This window comes from Gymnoscopelus microlampas (assembly GCF_963454915.1).
Source record: "Gymnoscopelus microlampas genome assembly, chromosome: 10".
Taxonomy (NCBI): domain Eukaryota; kingdom Metazoa; phylum Chordata; class Actinopteri; order Myctophiformes; family Myctophidae; genus Gymnoscopelus; species Gymnoscopelus microlampas.
Window position 1 is genome coordinate 41,551,608 of NC_139947.1, and position 15,847 is coordinate 41,567,454.

Below are 15,847 nucleotides of genomic sequence, written 5' to 3' on the forward strand. Positions count from 1 at the left end.
TGCGCTGGTTCTATGTGTAGCCCCCACAGTCAAATTAGCGAGAAGTGGCGTGCAACAGATCCTAGTTTAGGCTTATTGGCATGACTGGTAACGCGTCGGGCTGGCGAGTGTGAGCTTCGGGTTCAATCCCAGCTCACTGCTTCCACTACATATGCATGAACCCGGCGTTTATAAATTATAGCCTACTTTCACACGGATGATCCGATCATCTGATAAAAAATACTGTCGGTGACAGAGCCAACTGTCTGATGTCCTGAAGCAGTCCACTCTAAATACAACTTTTGAATAATATATTTATGCATTAAATTACATCTACAAGCTTATGAGGCGTTGTGAGCTTGTAAATCTGCTATTTTCAAAAGTTTTTTTAACCATTCACAGCTGTCACTTTGTGAGAGGAAATATAAATTATACATTTAGTTTAGATAGTTTAGAACCAGCTGCTACTAATGAGGGTAGAGCGTAGGTTTCGCCGAGTCCCAGCTGTGTAGGAGGCTCTTACGCAAGCTGCGTAGGCTACGCATGACCTGAAATCTACGTGCCTGCTAAGGTACTGCGCAGCCTGTGTGGACGCACGTAAGACCCGTCGTAGGACCTGCGCAGCATCTCTACGCAGCATCTCTACGCAGCATCTCTACGAATCTATTTGGGAAACGCGGCCAATAACTAATCTAACAACTAAAATCTTCTCTATATCTATCAATTTGGGGGTCTGCGGCATGAAAACGTTTCAGTAACACTGTTATGTGTTTGAATGAAGGGGTCGTATAAAACACCTGGATGTGGTTGCTCTGCTCCGAAGAATCCAGCCTCCTCTGGGTTTTGGAAAACTGTGTCCTCATAGAGTGGCTTGCAAGGTAATGTAACACAGATAACGCAAGAACATAGATAATGCATAGATACGTAGATATACACTAACATTATGTACATACATGCTATGTATATAATAATACACCGTAAATAAATAGATATACACTAACACAGCTATTGAAACATACATACATACCATACTTACACAGATAGATATACACTAACATAGCTATTGAAACATAGATACTGTGCATACTTACACAGATATGCATTAAGATAGACATACAATCGGGTAGGTACCCCCACAAAAACATGCATTAATCCTGTTCTCTATACTGCCTCCCCCTGGTCAGCCAGGGCTCCTGATGGAGGGGAAAGGAACTGGTTGGAATAACGTGTTCCTTCCACGCGCTACGTCTAACCAGGGAACCTCCCCCCTGTCAGGTGATAAGAAGCGGTTTGCTAGCTCTCATGCATTGAAGGAGGCATGAACTCGGCTCTAGGCTCTCCCTAGGCTGGCAGAGGGAGTGTAGTGCCCAGGATTACTTAGACAATTGGCACTGGGTGAAAAAATGGGTTACAAAATCGTGGGATAAATATTTAGAAAAACAAAAAAAAGATAGACATACAAATAGATATACACAAACATAGATACAAATACATAAACATAGATATAAATAGATATACATAAATATAGATATACACTATAGAGTAGCATATAAGGTATGTTAAATATCTCTTCAGTACATGTATAATCTCTTAAGAGTACACAGGATACTGGATTGTTAGAATAGTTCAATTGTATACAGGTGGTACATACTGTACCAGCTGGATATGCTATGTGCATACATGTAGATATTATTCGTTAGATTTTTATTTGTATTCATGCTTTCCTGACCCCTCTCTTCTTTTATTTTATTTTTCTGAAAATAACAAAAACGGTGGAGCTTGCACAAAATCAAATTTCACCCACTTCTTTACACCTATAAACTTGACAATAAATGTGATTCTGAATTGCCAACCCCCCTCCTTCTCCCCCTTCCCCCTCTCTCTCCCTTTCTACCTCTCTGTCTCTCTTTCTTTCTTTCTTTCTCTGTCTCAGAGATTGGTAGCTATGAACATGCCTCTGAACAGTGATGGAACTGTAACATTCAACGCTACTCTGTTTGCTTTGGTCCGCACTGCGCTCAAGATAAAGACAGAAGGTTTTTGATAATCACAATCATTTTTATTTTATATTTGTATTCAAACTTTTCTCGGATGTTCCTTCACGTACTTTATATATACACATGTATACTGTATGTATGTGCTTATGATATAATGAATTTGTTGTTTGTTTTGTAATGTTATTGTGTGGTTTAAGTATTGTATTCATGTGTTACTGTATTGCTGTGTTGTTCTATAGGAAACCCAGAGCAGGAGAATGAAGAACTGAGAGTCATCATCAAAAAAATTTGGAAGAGAATGAAACCCAAAATATTGGATGAAGTAATACCTCCACATGAAGGTACTTCTGCTAGCACTACCACCACTACTGCTACTGTACTTACTAATTAGCTCACTACTATTCGTTGCTGTTGGGGGGAAACCGTTCTTTTTTATTATTACTTTAAAAATGTATTAAAATAGTGACAATAGCCAAGCTTGTAAATTGACTATTGTGTGACACTCTTGTATGATTAAGTAGGACATTCATTTCACCAATTTTTTATTTTTAAAATATGGAGATACAAGGTTTCTGCCCGAGAGCGACGTATTATAACTAGTGATACGTTAACCAACACCTTCCACGCACTACTACTGCCACCACCACCACTACTACTGCCACCACCACCACTACTACTGCTGCGGCTGCTACTACGTAGTACTACTACAGTAGGTTAGGTTAGGGTTAGGCTAGTCCACAAAAGACAGTATTCCGGCTTCCAGTTCCTTCACCAAATAGGTGTTGCATAGCTTAGTGCTGTATGGTTCGGATCAGATATGGCTTTTTCTTTGCAAGTCTGCCTCTGAGGCCAGCATCACAGAGTCGCCTATTAACTGTTGCAGATGACACTGCCTGGTATTTGGTGGTTACTACTGTATTTAAGGAAGCACTGAAAGAAAGAACTGATGCTGACTTTCACTGAATTCAGTACACTCTCTCTCTCTCTCTCTCTCTCTCTCTCTCTCTCTCTCTCTCTCTCTCTCTCTCTCCAGAGGAGGAAGTGACTGTAGGGAAGTTCTATGCAACGTTTTTGATCCAGGACTATTTCAGGAAGTTCAGGAAGAGGAAGGAGAAAGGAGGGTTAACTGGAGAGGAAGAGGCCGAGAACCCATCAGCTATGCAGGTACGCACGTGTGTGTGTGTGTGTGTGTGTGTGTGTGTGTGTGTGTGTGTGTGTGTGTGTGTGTGTGTGTGTGTGTGTGTGTGTGTGTGTGTGTGTGTGTGTGCGTGTGCTTGCGTGCGTGCGCACGTGTCTAACTGTGTTTGTGCGTGCGTGTGTCTAACTGTGTTTGTGTGTGTGAAAACCTGGTGTGTAACCTATGTGTTTTGTGTGTGCATTTATATATATATGTGTGTGCGTGCGTGCGTGCGTGCATGTAGTTGTGTAAAGCTGGTCTGAAGACTCTTCAGGATTTGGGTCCAGAGATGAGGCTGGCTCTAAATGAGGACTTTAATGAGGACCCAGAGGAAGACCAGCTGTCCGAGGAGGAAGAAGCTCCATATAAGGTATGTCTGACCCCACTTACTAAAGCCCCACTTCTACTCCGTCCGAACATAGCGGACCTACAAGTTCAAGAGCTTGTAGGTCTGCTATTCTCTGTATAAATTAGGCTTAACCCTGCCTACCAGTTATCTGAACAATAAAGCTCATACCGTCATAAATTGTGGAGAGTAACAAAGTACATTCACTTGAGTAATGTTCTTAAGATTTTTTTTTGAGAATCTATACAGTACTTTACTTGAGTCTTTGTATTTTTGGATACTTTCGTGGGACTACATTTCAAAGACAAATATTGGTTGACTCCACTACATTTCTAGGAAGGGAGAAAGTGCATTATGTGCATTACCCTAGAGCCTAGGGTCTGCCTGACGTTTCTTCCAGTTAAGAGGGAGTTTTTCGTTGCCACTGTCGCAAAATTGCTTGCTCAGGGTGGGATGTCGGGTCTCTTCTCTACATGTAAAGTGTCTTGAGACAACTTGTTGTGATTTGACACTTTAATAAAATTGAATTGAATTGAATTAAGCACTTAAGCCTTATTTCAAATCTCTCTCTCTCTCTCTCTCTCTCTCTCTCTCTCTCTCTCTCTCTCTCTCTCTCTCTCTCTCTCTCTCTCTCTCTCTCCAGAATGAGAAAGATTTTGGAGACAAGGATCGTCGTGCCTCCATGGCAACCACTCCTACTGGTAACTGTCAGTTACAGTCCCTAGTTTCATTCATTTAATTTGTATTACATTTTTTAAACCCTCTAGACTTAGTACACTGGAACTGCGCTGGCTCTGTACTTCATCATGTCAGTACCATGGTCAGTATCATGTCAGTATCATGGTTAGTATCTTGTCAGTATCATGGTCGGTATCATGGTTAGTATGTCAGTATCATGTCAGCATCATGGTCAATATCATGGTCAGTATCATGGTCGGTTTCATGGTTAGTATGTCAGTATCATGTCAGTATCATGGTCAATATCATGGTCAGTATCATGGTAGTATTATGGTCAGTATCATGGTTACAGTAGTATCATGGTAGTATCATGGTAGTATCATGGTTAGTATCATGGTTAGTATCATGGTTAGTATCATGTCAGTATCATGGTCAATATCATGGTCAATATCATGGTCAATATCATGTCAGTATCATGGTCAGTATAATGTCAGTATCATGGTCAGTATAATGTCAGTATCATGGTCAGTATAATGTCAGTATCATGGAGAGTCAGTATCAGTAATGAAGATTTGCCATGCTCGACCTCTGGACTCTTTTAAGGCTGCCTTGAAAAGGTATCTATTCTCTCAGGCCTATGGCAACTAGTTTTTTTGTTTTGTTTTGTTTTTTGTTTGTTTGTTGGTTGGTTGGTTGGTTGGTTCCTCCTTGTCTTTCTATCTGGATGTAAAGTGTCCTTGGGTCTCTTGAAAGGTGCTATATAAATTCAAACTATTATTATTATTATCACTAGACCATACCCGGTGAAGGGCGCAGGCGAAAGTAGTTGCAAACTTGGGGTTAATGCACGTCCTGTCGTGCGGTTTCTCCCCGGCGCGCGTCCCGTCGTTGCGTATGGGGGACTCGCGTATCCGCGCGCCTGGTGTAGCCGGTATCATTGATAATCAATTGGATCTAAACAAACAGTACGCACAACGCATACGCTCGCTTTGAAAAGTCTGGTGTGTACTGTGTAGATCGGCCGACCCGTAAGAGTGCACTCAAAGAGTGGGCGGGGTCTATGGTGCAGCGTGGTGTTGCCATGTCGGCCTACTGTAAGCGCTTTAGTGGCAATATTGGTGGTATTGTGTTTTGGCGTTGGTTGTGAAAGTGCAGGTGGGTGTGGGGACGCGTTGTGAGCTTGTAGATCGGCTGTTTTCCAAGAGGCAAGGTATATGCGTGAAGGCGCTTCGTTTGGCCTTCTTTTCATAGACCTCGTTGCTTGTAGGGTTCGTTTGGTTTGGCCTTGTTTTCATAGACCTTGCTGCTTGTTTCTCTCGCGAAACCTGGCAACGACGCATGCGCAGTTTGATCAAGAGGCCACCCAAGACAGAAGACAGCTACCTACCACCGTGAGGTTACTAGAATTATAGTTGGATTGTTATTATTATTACATCTAATGTTAATAATAACATTACTAGTGATATGTGTTCCAGGTTGTGTATCTAACGGGGGTCTTGTTCATCGTGTGGCTTCTGAGGCTGAAGACCTTCGTCGTCGTGGAGACGACAACCCGAGGCCTATAAACCAACATCAGCCTGCAGTGAAGAACGGTCTGCTAGAACACGCCCCTCAGAGAAGGTAGGGGTGGGGCTCTTCATGGTCTGGCTTTGAAGTGCATTACATATCGTTGCTGTAGGGCAAAAACCTTGTATATTCCATATTTATTTTATTTTATTTGATCTACAAGTTGTCAGCTTGTAGATCGCCTCTTTTGGGCTTCAGGGTTACACTTATAAATGCCTCAAGGAAATTAATTAAGGCATGTTGATGTCCTAAAACTGTTGATGTCCTCACAAGTATAGTAATACAAACCTGTGTGTGTGTGTGTGTGCGTGCGTGCGTGCGTGCGTGCGTGCGTGCGTGCGTGTGGCGACAGGAGAGAGTCCAGGGATAGTCGCGCGGGGTATCGTAGGAATGGAGTGCCGGAGGGAGGGCTGGAGGCTTATGGAGGAGAGACAGGTTACTACAGCAGAGAGGAGGACAACGACAGCGTCGTCTCCACAGACAGGTACAGTTGTTGCCTCTGTAAAGCTCTGTTCATACGTGGTCGCACGACGGCCTCGCGTCACCTACAAGCTCACAACGCGACACGGAAACGACGTGCCGTGAGCTTGTTGGTTGGCTGTTTTCGTTGTGCGACGAAGTATGAATTGACCTTAATGCATTGTTTCCCAAACATACCTGTTTAATGGGTCATGAGTATGTATCCCCTTTTTTTCCTTTTTCAGAACATTTTCAGAAATAAAAATACATTTACAATTATTTTCAAAATTATGGCATATGTGCTTAATTCCTAATGTATTTTTTCAAAGTTAGAGTCCTGGGAAGATGTCTCTTTTTGGGTCTCGAGCTTTAGGAACCCCTCTGTCTTGCATGCATGCGTTACAGACATTACCATGATGATGACCCCTCCATGTACCGAGACCACTACGATGATGGACACGGCTATAGCAACAGTAGCTATGACAACGGCTATTGTGAGGGAAGGCGGACGACCAGGAGACGCCTACTTCCGGCCACGCCCAGAGGTGATTACATCACTGCACATTTTAAAGATATTACTTTTGGGGGTTTTCTGCCTTTATTTGATGGTACAGTGGAGATTGACAGGAAACAGGGAAAGAGTGGGAGCTCTGGAATCGAATCCCTCTGACTCGCTTTCAGAGCCTATATAGAGTACAGAAGTCCTGATGTCACTCGTTCATCCCCTGGGTCGCGGAAGTAATTTTCTCCATGGAGACTAACATTGGGATCTTAGAATCGTCTCATATATAAGCATTGTGGTCCAAAAATAAACAAACTGTCTCTGCGATATTGTCAGGGAGGTGGCTCTGTATCGTTTATGATTGTCAGTCAGTAAATTACGTCAGACTTCGGTGCTCTATATGGTACGCGCCTTAACCACTCTGTCATTGGCGCCCCATCACTGCATATTTTAAATGACGAGACTCAGTGTGAAACCCTGTCCCTTCCAGTTTTATTTAATACAATAAAATAAACTTAAATCAAATTAAATCAATACTAGAACCCTTATGGTTCTGTAACTCTGAGTGTGTCACAAATATGGGTCCATTTGGTTCCATTTGTACACTCTCAGTTAAATAAACTCTGAGGATTTTACAGTATGTAGAATTGGGGTTCCAGAGATTAAGATTTGTCATCAAATGTGCGTCCGTGGCCTAGTCCATATCAAACTGTGAGTCCCAACCCAAATGAAAAGGGTTGAGAATCACTGCTCTGGACTACTCTGATTTAGACAGGGTGTGTTTGTTTTGACTGTGTCAGGTCGTAAGCCGTCCTTCAACATCCACTGTCTGAGGAGGCAGGAGAGTGGAGATGACCTGCCGCCCCCCGGAACCTACAACCCAACAGCACAGGTACACGTTTTATACATTTGATAAATGCCAGTTTTACAATGTTTTTGGGGTATCCAGTAGTAGTAGGTCAGCGGCCTCGGGGTCTCAAGCTCAAGATTTTGACATTTTCAGGAATTTGCGCTTAGTGCCCAAATTCTGTGAAAAGGACCCTGAAACCTTCTTTTCCATGTTTGAACGAGTAGCCGAGGTGCGTAAATGGCCAGAGTCTGCCCGCACGTTAATGCTGCAATGTGTATTAACGGGCAGGGCGCAGGAGGCCTATTCATGTTTAAGCCCTGCTGACAGTCAGAAGTATCCTGTTGTTAAGGCAGCAGTATTAAAAGCTTTTGAACTTGTTCCAGAAGCCTATCGCAAACGTTTTCGCACATGGCGGGAAACTGAAAACAAGACTCATCTAGAGTTTGCACGCGATTTGTCATGTTACTTTGCCCGCTGGTGTGCCGCATTGGATGTTAAGGACTTTAATGGGTTATGTGACCTTATAGTCCTCGAACAATTCAAAAACACTTTGCCTGAACATATTGCCAATTACATCAGTGATCGGAAAGTTGACACTGCTGCAAAGGCGGCTGCTTTGGCAGATGAATACTGTATGTGTTGACACACAAGCGCTCTTATGGGGAGCGACGCTCCTTTGACCAGCTGCACACTGGTAATAACAGTGGTTTATTTACAAAAGGAACTTAAATAATACTTTACAAAAGCAATGAGGTGTGTAATTCAGTAATCAGTAGTGTCAGCAATGTATGGATGTGTGTTCAATGTAGTGTGGGGTGTTGTAAAGTGTGTGAACTCAGTTATAAGGCAAACAAACAAAAGAGTGTTGTCATCTGAAGAGGGATTCCTAGAATGGCTGCCACCCACTCTTATATAGGGCTCCAGGGAGCATTGATCAGGTGCTCCCAATGCACCTAATGAGGAACCCCAAGTTGGCCGACGCCTATAGGATATCTGTGAGAGATAGAGACACATAGGGGAGTACACCATACAACCACACAGGCCCTGTGTGGTCAGGCCAAGGGGCAGTGACACCATTTTAACCGCAACGCCTGAGTAATTGTGGGGTGATGTTGTGCAACAAAGTATAAATCAAGTCTTAACTCCATAAAACATCGCTTTGGTCCTCACAATGTCTATTTCTCAATTTCAACTATACTTGTGAGGGATTTGTCCCTCATAAAATCCCTCACAAGTAAAGTTGTAAAATAGGGATAGTAACGGAAAGGACTGTATGATTGGTTCGTGGTAAGCAGGGGAGCGTATCTATGTTCCCCGGGGTCTATGTTCCCCACATGTGTAGTAATACACACACACACACACACACACACACACACACACACACACACACACACACACACACACACACACACACACACACACACACACACACACACACACACACACACACACACACACACACTTTTTCTTTCATTTGCTTCCATTAATAAAACTCTGGACCTCCCACTTTCCTCCTCTCCTCTCTCTTCCGCTGCTCCTCTGCCTCTCGTCTCCTCCTCTCTCCTCCACCAGACATATGGCAGCTATGAGTCACGTTGCTCCTCCTGGGCCAATCCCTCCCCCCGCCGTGGGCGTCTCCTCTACGCTCCACTCATCCTGGTGGAGGAGGAGGAGGGACAGGCCTGGGGAGGAGGGGGAGGAAGGCAAGCCAAGAAAAGAGTCGTAGAAAGAGCTGGAGGAGGAGGAGGAGGAGGTAACAGGAATATTAATTAATTGTATAAATACGTTGGCCATAATCAATAATGATATTGGTAATATTTGATCATGATAAAATAAATATTGATTTAGGATGTTTTATTATTGAAGAAATCTACACATTCATGTACATATTTCAATTTTGGTGATTTGATTAATAAATCAACTTTTTTAAATTAAAATATATTATTCAGTATATTATTATTGGTTAATATTAAGCATATTAATAGTTTGTTATCAATTCCTTTGTCCAGCAGGGGGAGGGGGCAGTGTACCAGTCTCCGCCTCCAGACCAGGCTGGTACGGTGCCCCGTCAGGGTCATCAGGTAGGAGCAATCTGATTGGTGAAAATGATATACTGTACATCTCATGTGCATTATATACAGTACTGTGTATTATACATAAAACAGTCACACACACACAACCACACACGCATCCATGTCAATGCAACAAACCTAATTAGTTGTGTTGTGACATAGTACAAGCACATTGAATTGCCTTGTTATTGAAATGTGCTATACAAATAAAATTGCCTTGCCTTGCCTTACACCCTAACCCTGCACCTGTCCTCATTATTAAAGACTGTACAGTATATTAATATGATAAACAAACACCTCCTGACATCTGTTACTGTACTGTACATAATGCTATACTGTAATATTTTTATACAGTATTATCACATACACATTTATTTGCCCTGGGTGACGGGAAATGGGCAATATCAGCCCTGGGAGTGATAACATCAGACCAATCAACGCAAACTAAAGTGCCACTGTGTTTAGGAACTCAACATGTCAAACATGACTAAATGTCCAACAAACATGGTTGCTGCGGATGGTTTGGTAGAATTCACAGCTGGGTAAAAAGGACACAAAACATCAAGCCAAAAACAGCGATCTTCAGCGGTTCACAGAATAGCTGCATACTAACAAGGGCATGGCTTGCCAGCAGCACCTGCTGTGCTCTCAGCTAATTCCCTCCCCACACTGTTGGGAAATCCCAGCAGAACTACCATTTCCTTCGCAGTTCTTCGTGGACAGTATCAAATGATCTTTTCTCTTCTTGCCTTGATGGGTAAAAAAAAGTTTGTGGGTATGCGATAAAGACATGAATGATAATAAAAATGTTTGCATGTGGATCCAATAGGGTCCTACACTAATGTGCATTTACCATATTAATATTATTATTAATAATAACACTGTATGTGTGTCCTATAGTGTCCTACACTACACTGCGTGTTCCCAGCCAGCTCAGTTCTCACTACAGTGAAAAGAGAGGGTCAGCTGACAGCCTGGTCGAGGCGGTGAGTCTCAGTCACCATGTTGGTCTTTACTGGTGTAAGGAATGTACTGAATATCACAGGCACAGCTGATAAATGCAATTATGAATGTATTGTAAGTTCATTGATAGTTTCAGTCTCTTGGTTAAACCAGAAGGATATCGCCAAACTGTCGGTCTGTGTTTGTTTATATGTAGGGTCATTTCATTTGTGTGCTAAAGTTGTCTGGCCTTAAAGATGCAATATGCATTTTTTTAAGCAAAAAAATACAATAAACACCCCAGATTTATGAATGAACATTCCTACTTTAAAAGCGTTGCTTTTTAAATGTCCCTGGTATAAGTCACTGGTTCTCAACTTCAGGTCTGGGGACCACCAGGGGGTCCAAATAGACTCTTACAGGTCTGTAACTCTAACTGAGAATTTTACAGTGTAGATTGGGGTTCCAAAAAAAAAAAGTGTTCCATTTGTACACTCTCATAGTTACAGACCCGTAAGGGTCAATTTGGACCCCTGGTTGGCCCCAGAAAACAGTGGTATAATAAGGTGTTTGTCTCTCCCTGTGTGTGTGTTTACAGGTGTTAATATCAGAAGGTTTGGGCTTATACGCCCGAGATCCAAAGTTTGTGGCATTCGCCAAGCGTGAGATTGCAGACGCATGTCACATGACCGTGGATGAGATGGAGTCAGCCGCCAGCGACCTGCTCAGCAGAGGCAGTAGTTCGGCGGGTGGCACAGGAAGTGGCGGTTTCCTTAACAACACGGACCTGGGGACCCAGTACAGCGACGAAGAGCCAATCAGAACGGGCGGGGGGCGGGATGAGGAGGACCTGGCCGATGAGATGACCTGTGTGACATCCTTTTGATTTTACTGATGGCTCTTTGGACCAATAGTAAGAGGCAGAGTGATGAGATAAAATGAGGGCGTGGGGCATCATTCTGACATTGGAGAATGACAACTAATTGGACCAATCAGGAGAGAGACAGAAATCGCGTCGGGGTTGTGAAATTGACATCACTTTGGTCCTGTCAGCAGAGAAAGACAGAATTGACTGGATTGGCACTGCTACGTTGACATGATGTTGGATCAATTAGAAGAGAGAGAATAAGAAAGACTTGGGGGTGAGGGGGGGGGGTGTTGGGGGGTACATTCGTATTTGACTGTAATATTTGTGAGATTGATTGAATTCGGACCAATCAGAAGAAAGGATTGCGATGGACTCACTCATGTGATTTTGGCCCAGTCATGGAAAGGACTGAGAAAGACAGTGAAAACATGCAAACACACAAAGTCAGATATAGAAGCAAGCAACTAGCACTGCTTGAAAAGTAAATAATTAAAGAGAGCGAGAGATGGGATGCATTGGATTCGCTGACAGAGAATGAGCATTCCCAGTCTGTCTAAATAGAATGAGGAAGTTAAAAATAGAACATTCTAAGCTGACTGAAATGAAAGTGGAAAGAAGAGAACATATATTTCAGAATGATCAAATAAAATGAAATAAAGAGGGAGAGAGAGAGAGAGAGAGAGAGAACAAGGACAGAACAAGGAATTGATACAACAATAACCAGAGAAAGAAAGAAAAAGAGAAAGTCGATACGTAAATTAAATTTTAAATGGCAACATCACCTGGTAAAGTCAATGTTCAATTGCCCTCTCTCTCTCTCTCTCTCTCTCTCTCTCTCTCTCTCTTGTGTTTCTGACAGAATTTTTACTTTTTATTATGACGGAAAATAATTTAAAGATGAAGTTTTACATAACTTTGATATACTCTGTGTGTGTGTGTGTGTGTGTGTGTGTGTGTGTGTGTGTGTGCGTGCGTGCGTGCGTGCGTGCGTGCGTGCGTGCGTGCGTGCGTGCGTGCGTGCGTGCGTGCGTGCGTGTGTAGTTAATGTTTCTAGTTTTAGTTTTATATTTTGTTCTGAGGACATGTGATGTTCTAAAGTAAGGGCTTTTAAGTGAATACTCTCTGTATGTTACCCTGGAATCGAACCCTTAACCCTCCACCCAAATATATAAAGAATAAACCAGTGAATTATCTTGATTATGTTTACGTGAATTTCCCCACAGGGATCAATAAAGGATTCGCTTAAATCTAGCTCCACCAAGCATCACCACATCACGCATAAACACGATGCTTATTGTTGGAGGACTGTTATTATTTCTTCAACATTCATTAATTTATCAACTAATGTGACTTTCATCACGTTAAATTCACTGTTGCTAATTTGTCATTTTCATTCTGTTTTTTAAAATGAAATTGGAAATGTGATTGACATAAAATCACTAATTCAGGTGATTTCATAATTCATTGACATAAATCACTCACTTCAGGTTGTGAGTTCAGTTTGCTGGTTTTCAAGTCTGAAACTCATACCATAATTTTTCTCCACTGATGACCTCGCATAAATACAAGCTGAAGTGTTCTCATGTTATCTCAATTGGCGATTTTTAACCACGTTAAACCTTTCTCAAATTGATTTGAAAATGTGCGGCGTTTTGACAAAATGTCGGTCAAAATCTGTAATTGGTGGTCTAGGACTCTCCAAAAACACGATCGGCCTTGGACTCAAAATTCTGGCATCGGTCAGGCTTTAATTATAATAGCTGATAGATTACATAGTGACAATATGATAATAGATGTGATGATAATACTGTAGATGGGGATAGATGAGAGATGATAACTATAGTTTTAGGGTTATGGGTATGCGATAAACAAATGATCGTCCGTATTAACCATTCTATTAAATACTATATATGTTACAATATGAATGATAGTCTGATAGTTATTCATGTGTCTCTTGTCCTTCATACAGTCCTCACTGGTCTACTGTACAAGTGATTGGCGCCGACCTGGTATCGAACCCCAGTCTCCCACTCGGCTAACCAACCCACAACCTACCGTGTCAATAGAGCTGAGCCCGATTGGAAGAATTGTTGGGCCCGGGTCTTGTCTGGGGCACTACACATATACCATGTATAATAGTTTGATAGTTGGTGATATTTCATCATTTAGTAGCATCTGTGGTAGAATTCTTGTTGATATGAAATCGAAACCCTAATAATGACATACAGTAATGACATCTGCAACATACTGACTGTCTCTGTCTTCTGACTCAGAAACTGATACTGGTTTTGATACTGAGTTGTACTGGTTTGGATACTGGTGAGCTGCTCAGCTTTACTCTGGTCTATTTTGATTGATTATTATTTTCAACTCAGTTTGTTCTATTATGTCCTATAGTTCATCACCAAAACAAAGGTTGAATTTGTGTTCTCTACTGTGGTTTTGGACTGTATTTACAGTATTTAGTGTATTCTGTCTCTCTGGAAGCTGACAGCTGTCAGTCCAGTGACCCAGAGACCAGTGCACGGCTGGATTGGTTTAATGAGACTGATTACTGCTAACATTTCATCTCAACTAATTTAATGAGATGCTGTGATGTGGTTGTTGATGTGTTGTTAACTTGCTCTGTTCTGGCCCTATACATGCACCCTGCTGGTCTGTGATCAGATCCCACCAGAGACACCCCTCCCCCTGTATTTCCTGAAGTGCACATCTCTCTCACATTTCCTTCGGTCTGTCTCTCCTACACTGTCTCTCTCATACTGCCCTACTGTCTGTCCTACACTGTCTTCTTCTGAGCTTTCCTACCGCCTGTCTCACCTAAACGTGTCTATTATCAGGCAGCATTACACATCGCAATGTCTTCGCTCATCTCATCTCACGTCATGGTAATTTCTCCATGTTGTGTTGTGATACTAATTAAATGTTGAGTTAACATCTGTGGACCCTCGGGCTGGAGAGAAGCTGTTCTACTGGAACCACTGGATTGCTGCACTGATGGGAAGCGGTTCCACTGGAACCACTGGACTGCTGCACTGGAGAAAAGCTGTTCTACTGGAACCACTGGATTGCTGTACTGGAGAAAAGCTGTTCCACTGGAACCACTGGAGAAAAGATGTTCCACTGGAACCACTGGACTGCTGCACTGGAGAAAAGCTGGTCCTCTGGAACCACTGGACCGCTGCACTGGAGAAAAGCTGTTCTACTGGAACCACTGGATTGCTGCACTGGAGAAAAGCCGTTCCACTGGAACCACTGGAGAAAAGCCGCAAGAGAGGGTGCAAGGAATTTACTTTGATTTGTGGTATAGTGACAACCCAATGTAAAACAATTTAACACAAATCTATACTGTACCTGAATCTTAAAGGAGTAGTCCACACAAATAATGACTTGTTTTATATCAATTACACACCCCAAGAAGCCTTGAATTCATGAGATTTTTTTGTTTTCTCTGGTAGGATACTCAAAGAGTCTCCTACCGAGTCTCCTAATGACCGATGACCCGGTCATCAAATTATTGGCTTAGGAATGCAACAAAAACAAGGTGCTATAGCATTTTATAATAACAATAATAATAATAATGATAATAATCACAATAAAAAAAAAGCATGTCTCATGCAATCTTCAGATTCCTGAGACATAACATTAATTATCTGTAACATTGCAAGCATCAGATAGTGTAACACAGTGACCTCCATTCAGTTACCTGATTCTCTGATCCAGAGAGACTAGAGTGAATGGGGAGAATGTTCTCAAATTACAACAAATCCAACAGTAGAATAATGTTCAAATCCTAGATCAGCAATATTACAATTGGCCAATAGTAGCCTATGCATTTGGAGTTGTAGTCTAATAGTAAATCCTAGAAGAAGCTTGGAAGTGTTTAAGAGGACAGGTGAATCTTCTGTTTAACAGCACAGGTCAACATTAATCTGAAATTCAATAAAAATGCAACTGCATAGCCTAGGCCAGTGGTTCTCAATCTCTTTCACGTCAAGGACCCGCAATATGTATTTGGCCCCGACCCCCATCTGAAACTGTTGTGTGCCAGGGACCCCCAGAAGAGAATATTTGTTAAAAAAAAACGAAATTATTCAAAAATTGCAGATGTACAAGCTCGCAGCATGCCAAGAAGTCAAGTGACGCGCTCTGAGCCTGTAGATCTGCAATTTTTTAATAGCCGACATATAAATGGATATAGTGGTTAAAATGATTGTGATGCTATGTTAACTAATTTTCCTTGGGACCCCCTGGAACCCCCCCAAAGACCCCTGGGTCTCTCTCTCTCTCAGTGCAAACAAGATAATATGATAATATGATCACACACACACACACACACACACACACACACACACACACACACACACACACACACACACACACACACACACACACACACACACACACTTTC

The 15,847-nt window shown here is 42.2% G+C and overlaps 1 protein-coding gene across 1 annotated transcript in view; it reads left to right on the forward strand.

The window, feature by feature from the left end:
• Positions 1 to 11,633, forward strand: part of cacna1fb (calcium channel, voltage-dependent, L type, alpha 1F subunit) — a 46,519-nt gene extending 34,886 nt beyond the window's left edge. Inside the window, exons 37-50 of the mRNA XM_084070110.1 lie at positions 761 to 857; positions 1,913 to 2,015; positions 2,216 to 2,317; positions 3,010 to 3,140; positions 3,407 to 3,523; positions 4,143 to 4,200; positions 5,653 to 5,797; positions 6,096 to 6,227; positions 6,608 to 6,747; positions 7,505 to 7,596; positions 9,127 to 9,307; positions 9,564 to 9,635; positions 10,527 to 10,612; positions 11,167 to 11,633. Coding sequence (XP_083926236.1) covers positions 761 to 857; positions 1,913 to 2,015; positions 2,216 to 2,317; positions 3,010 to 3,140; positions 3,407 to 3,523; positions 4,143 to 4,200; positions 5,653 to 5,797; positions 6,096 to 6,227; positions 6,608 to 6,747; positions 7,505 to 7,596; positions 9,127 to 9,307; positions 9,564 to 9,635; positions 10,527 to 10,612; positions 11,167 to 11,454 — 1,744 coding nt within the window. The 3' untranslated portion in view covers positions 11,455 to 11,633. The remainder of the gene's footprint in view (positions 1 to 760; positions 858 to 1,912; positions 2,016 to 2,215; positions 2,318 to 3,009; positions 3,141 to 3,406; positions 3,524 to 4,142; positions 4,201 to 5,652; positions 5,798 to 6,095; positions 6,228 to 6,607; positions 6,748 to 7,504; positions 7,597 to 9,126; positions 9,308 to 9,563; positions 9,636 to 10,526; positions 10,613 to 11,166) is intronic.
• Positions 11,634 to 15,847: the final 4,214 nt, after the last annotated feature.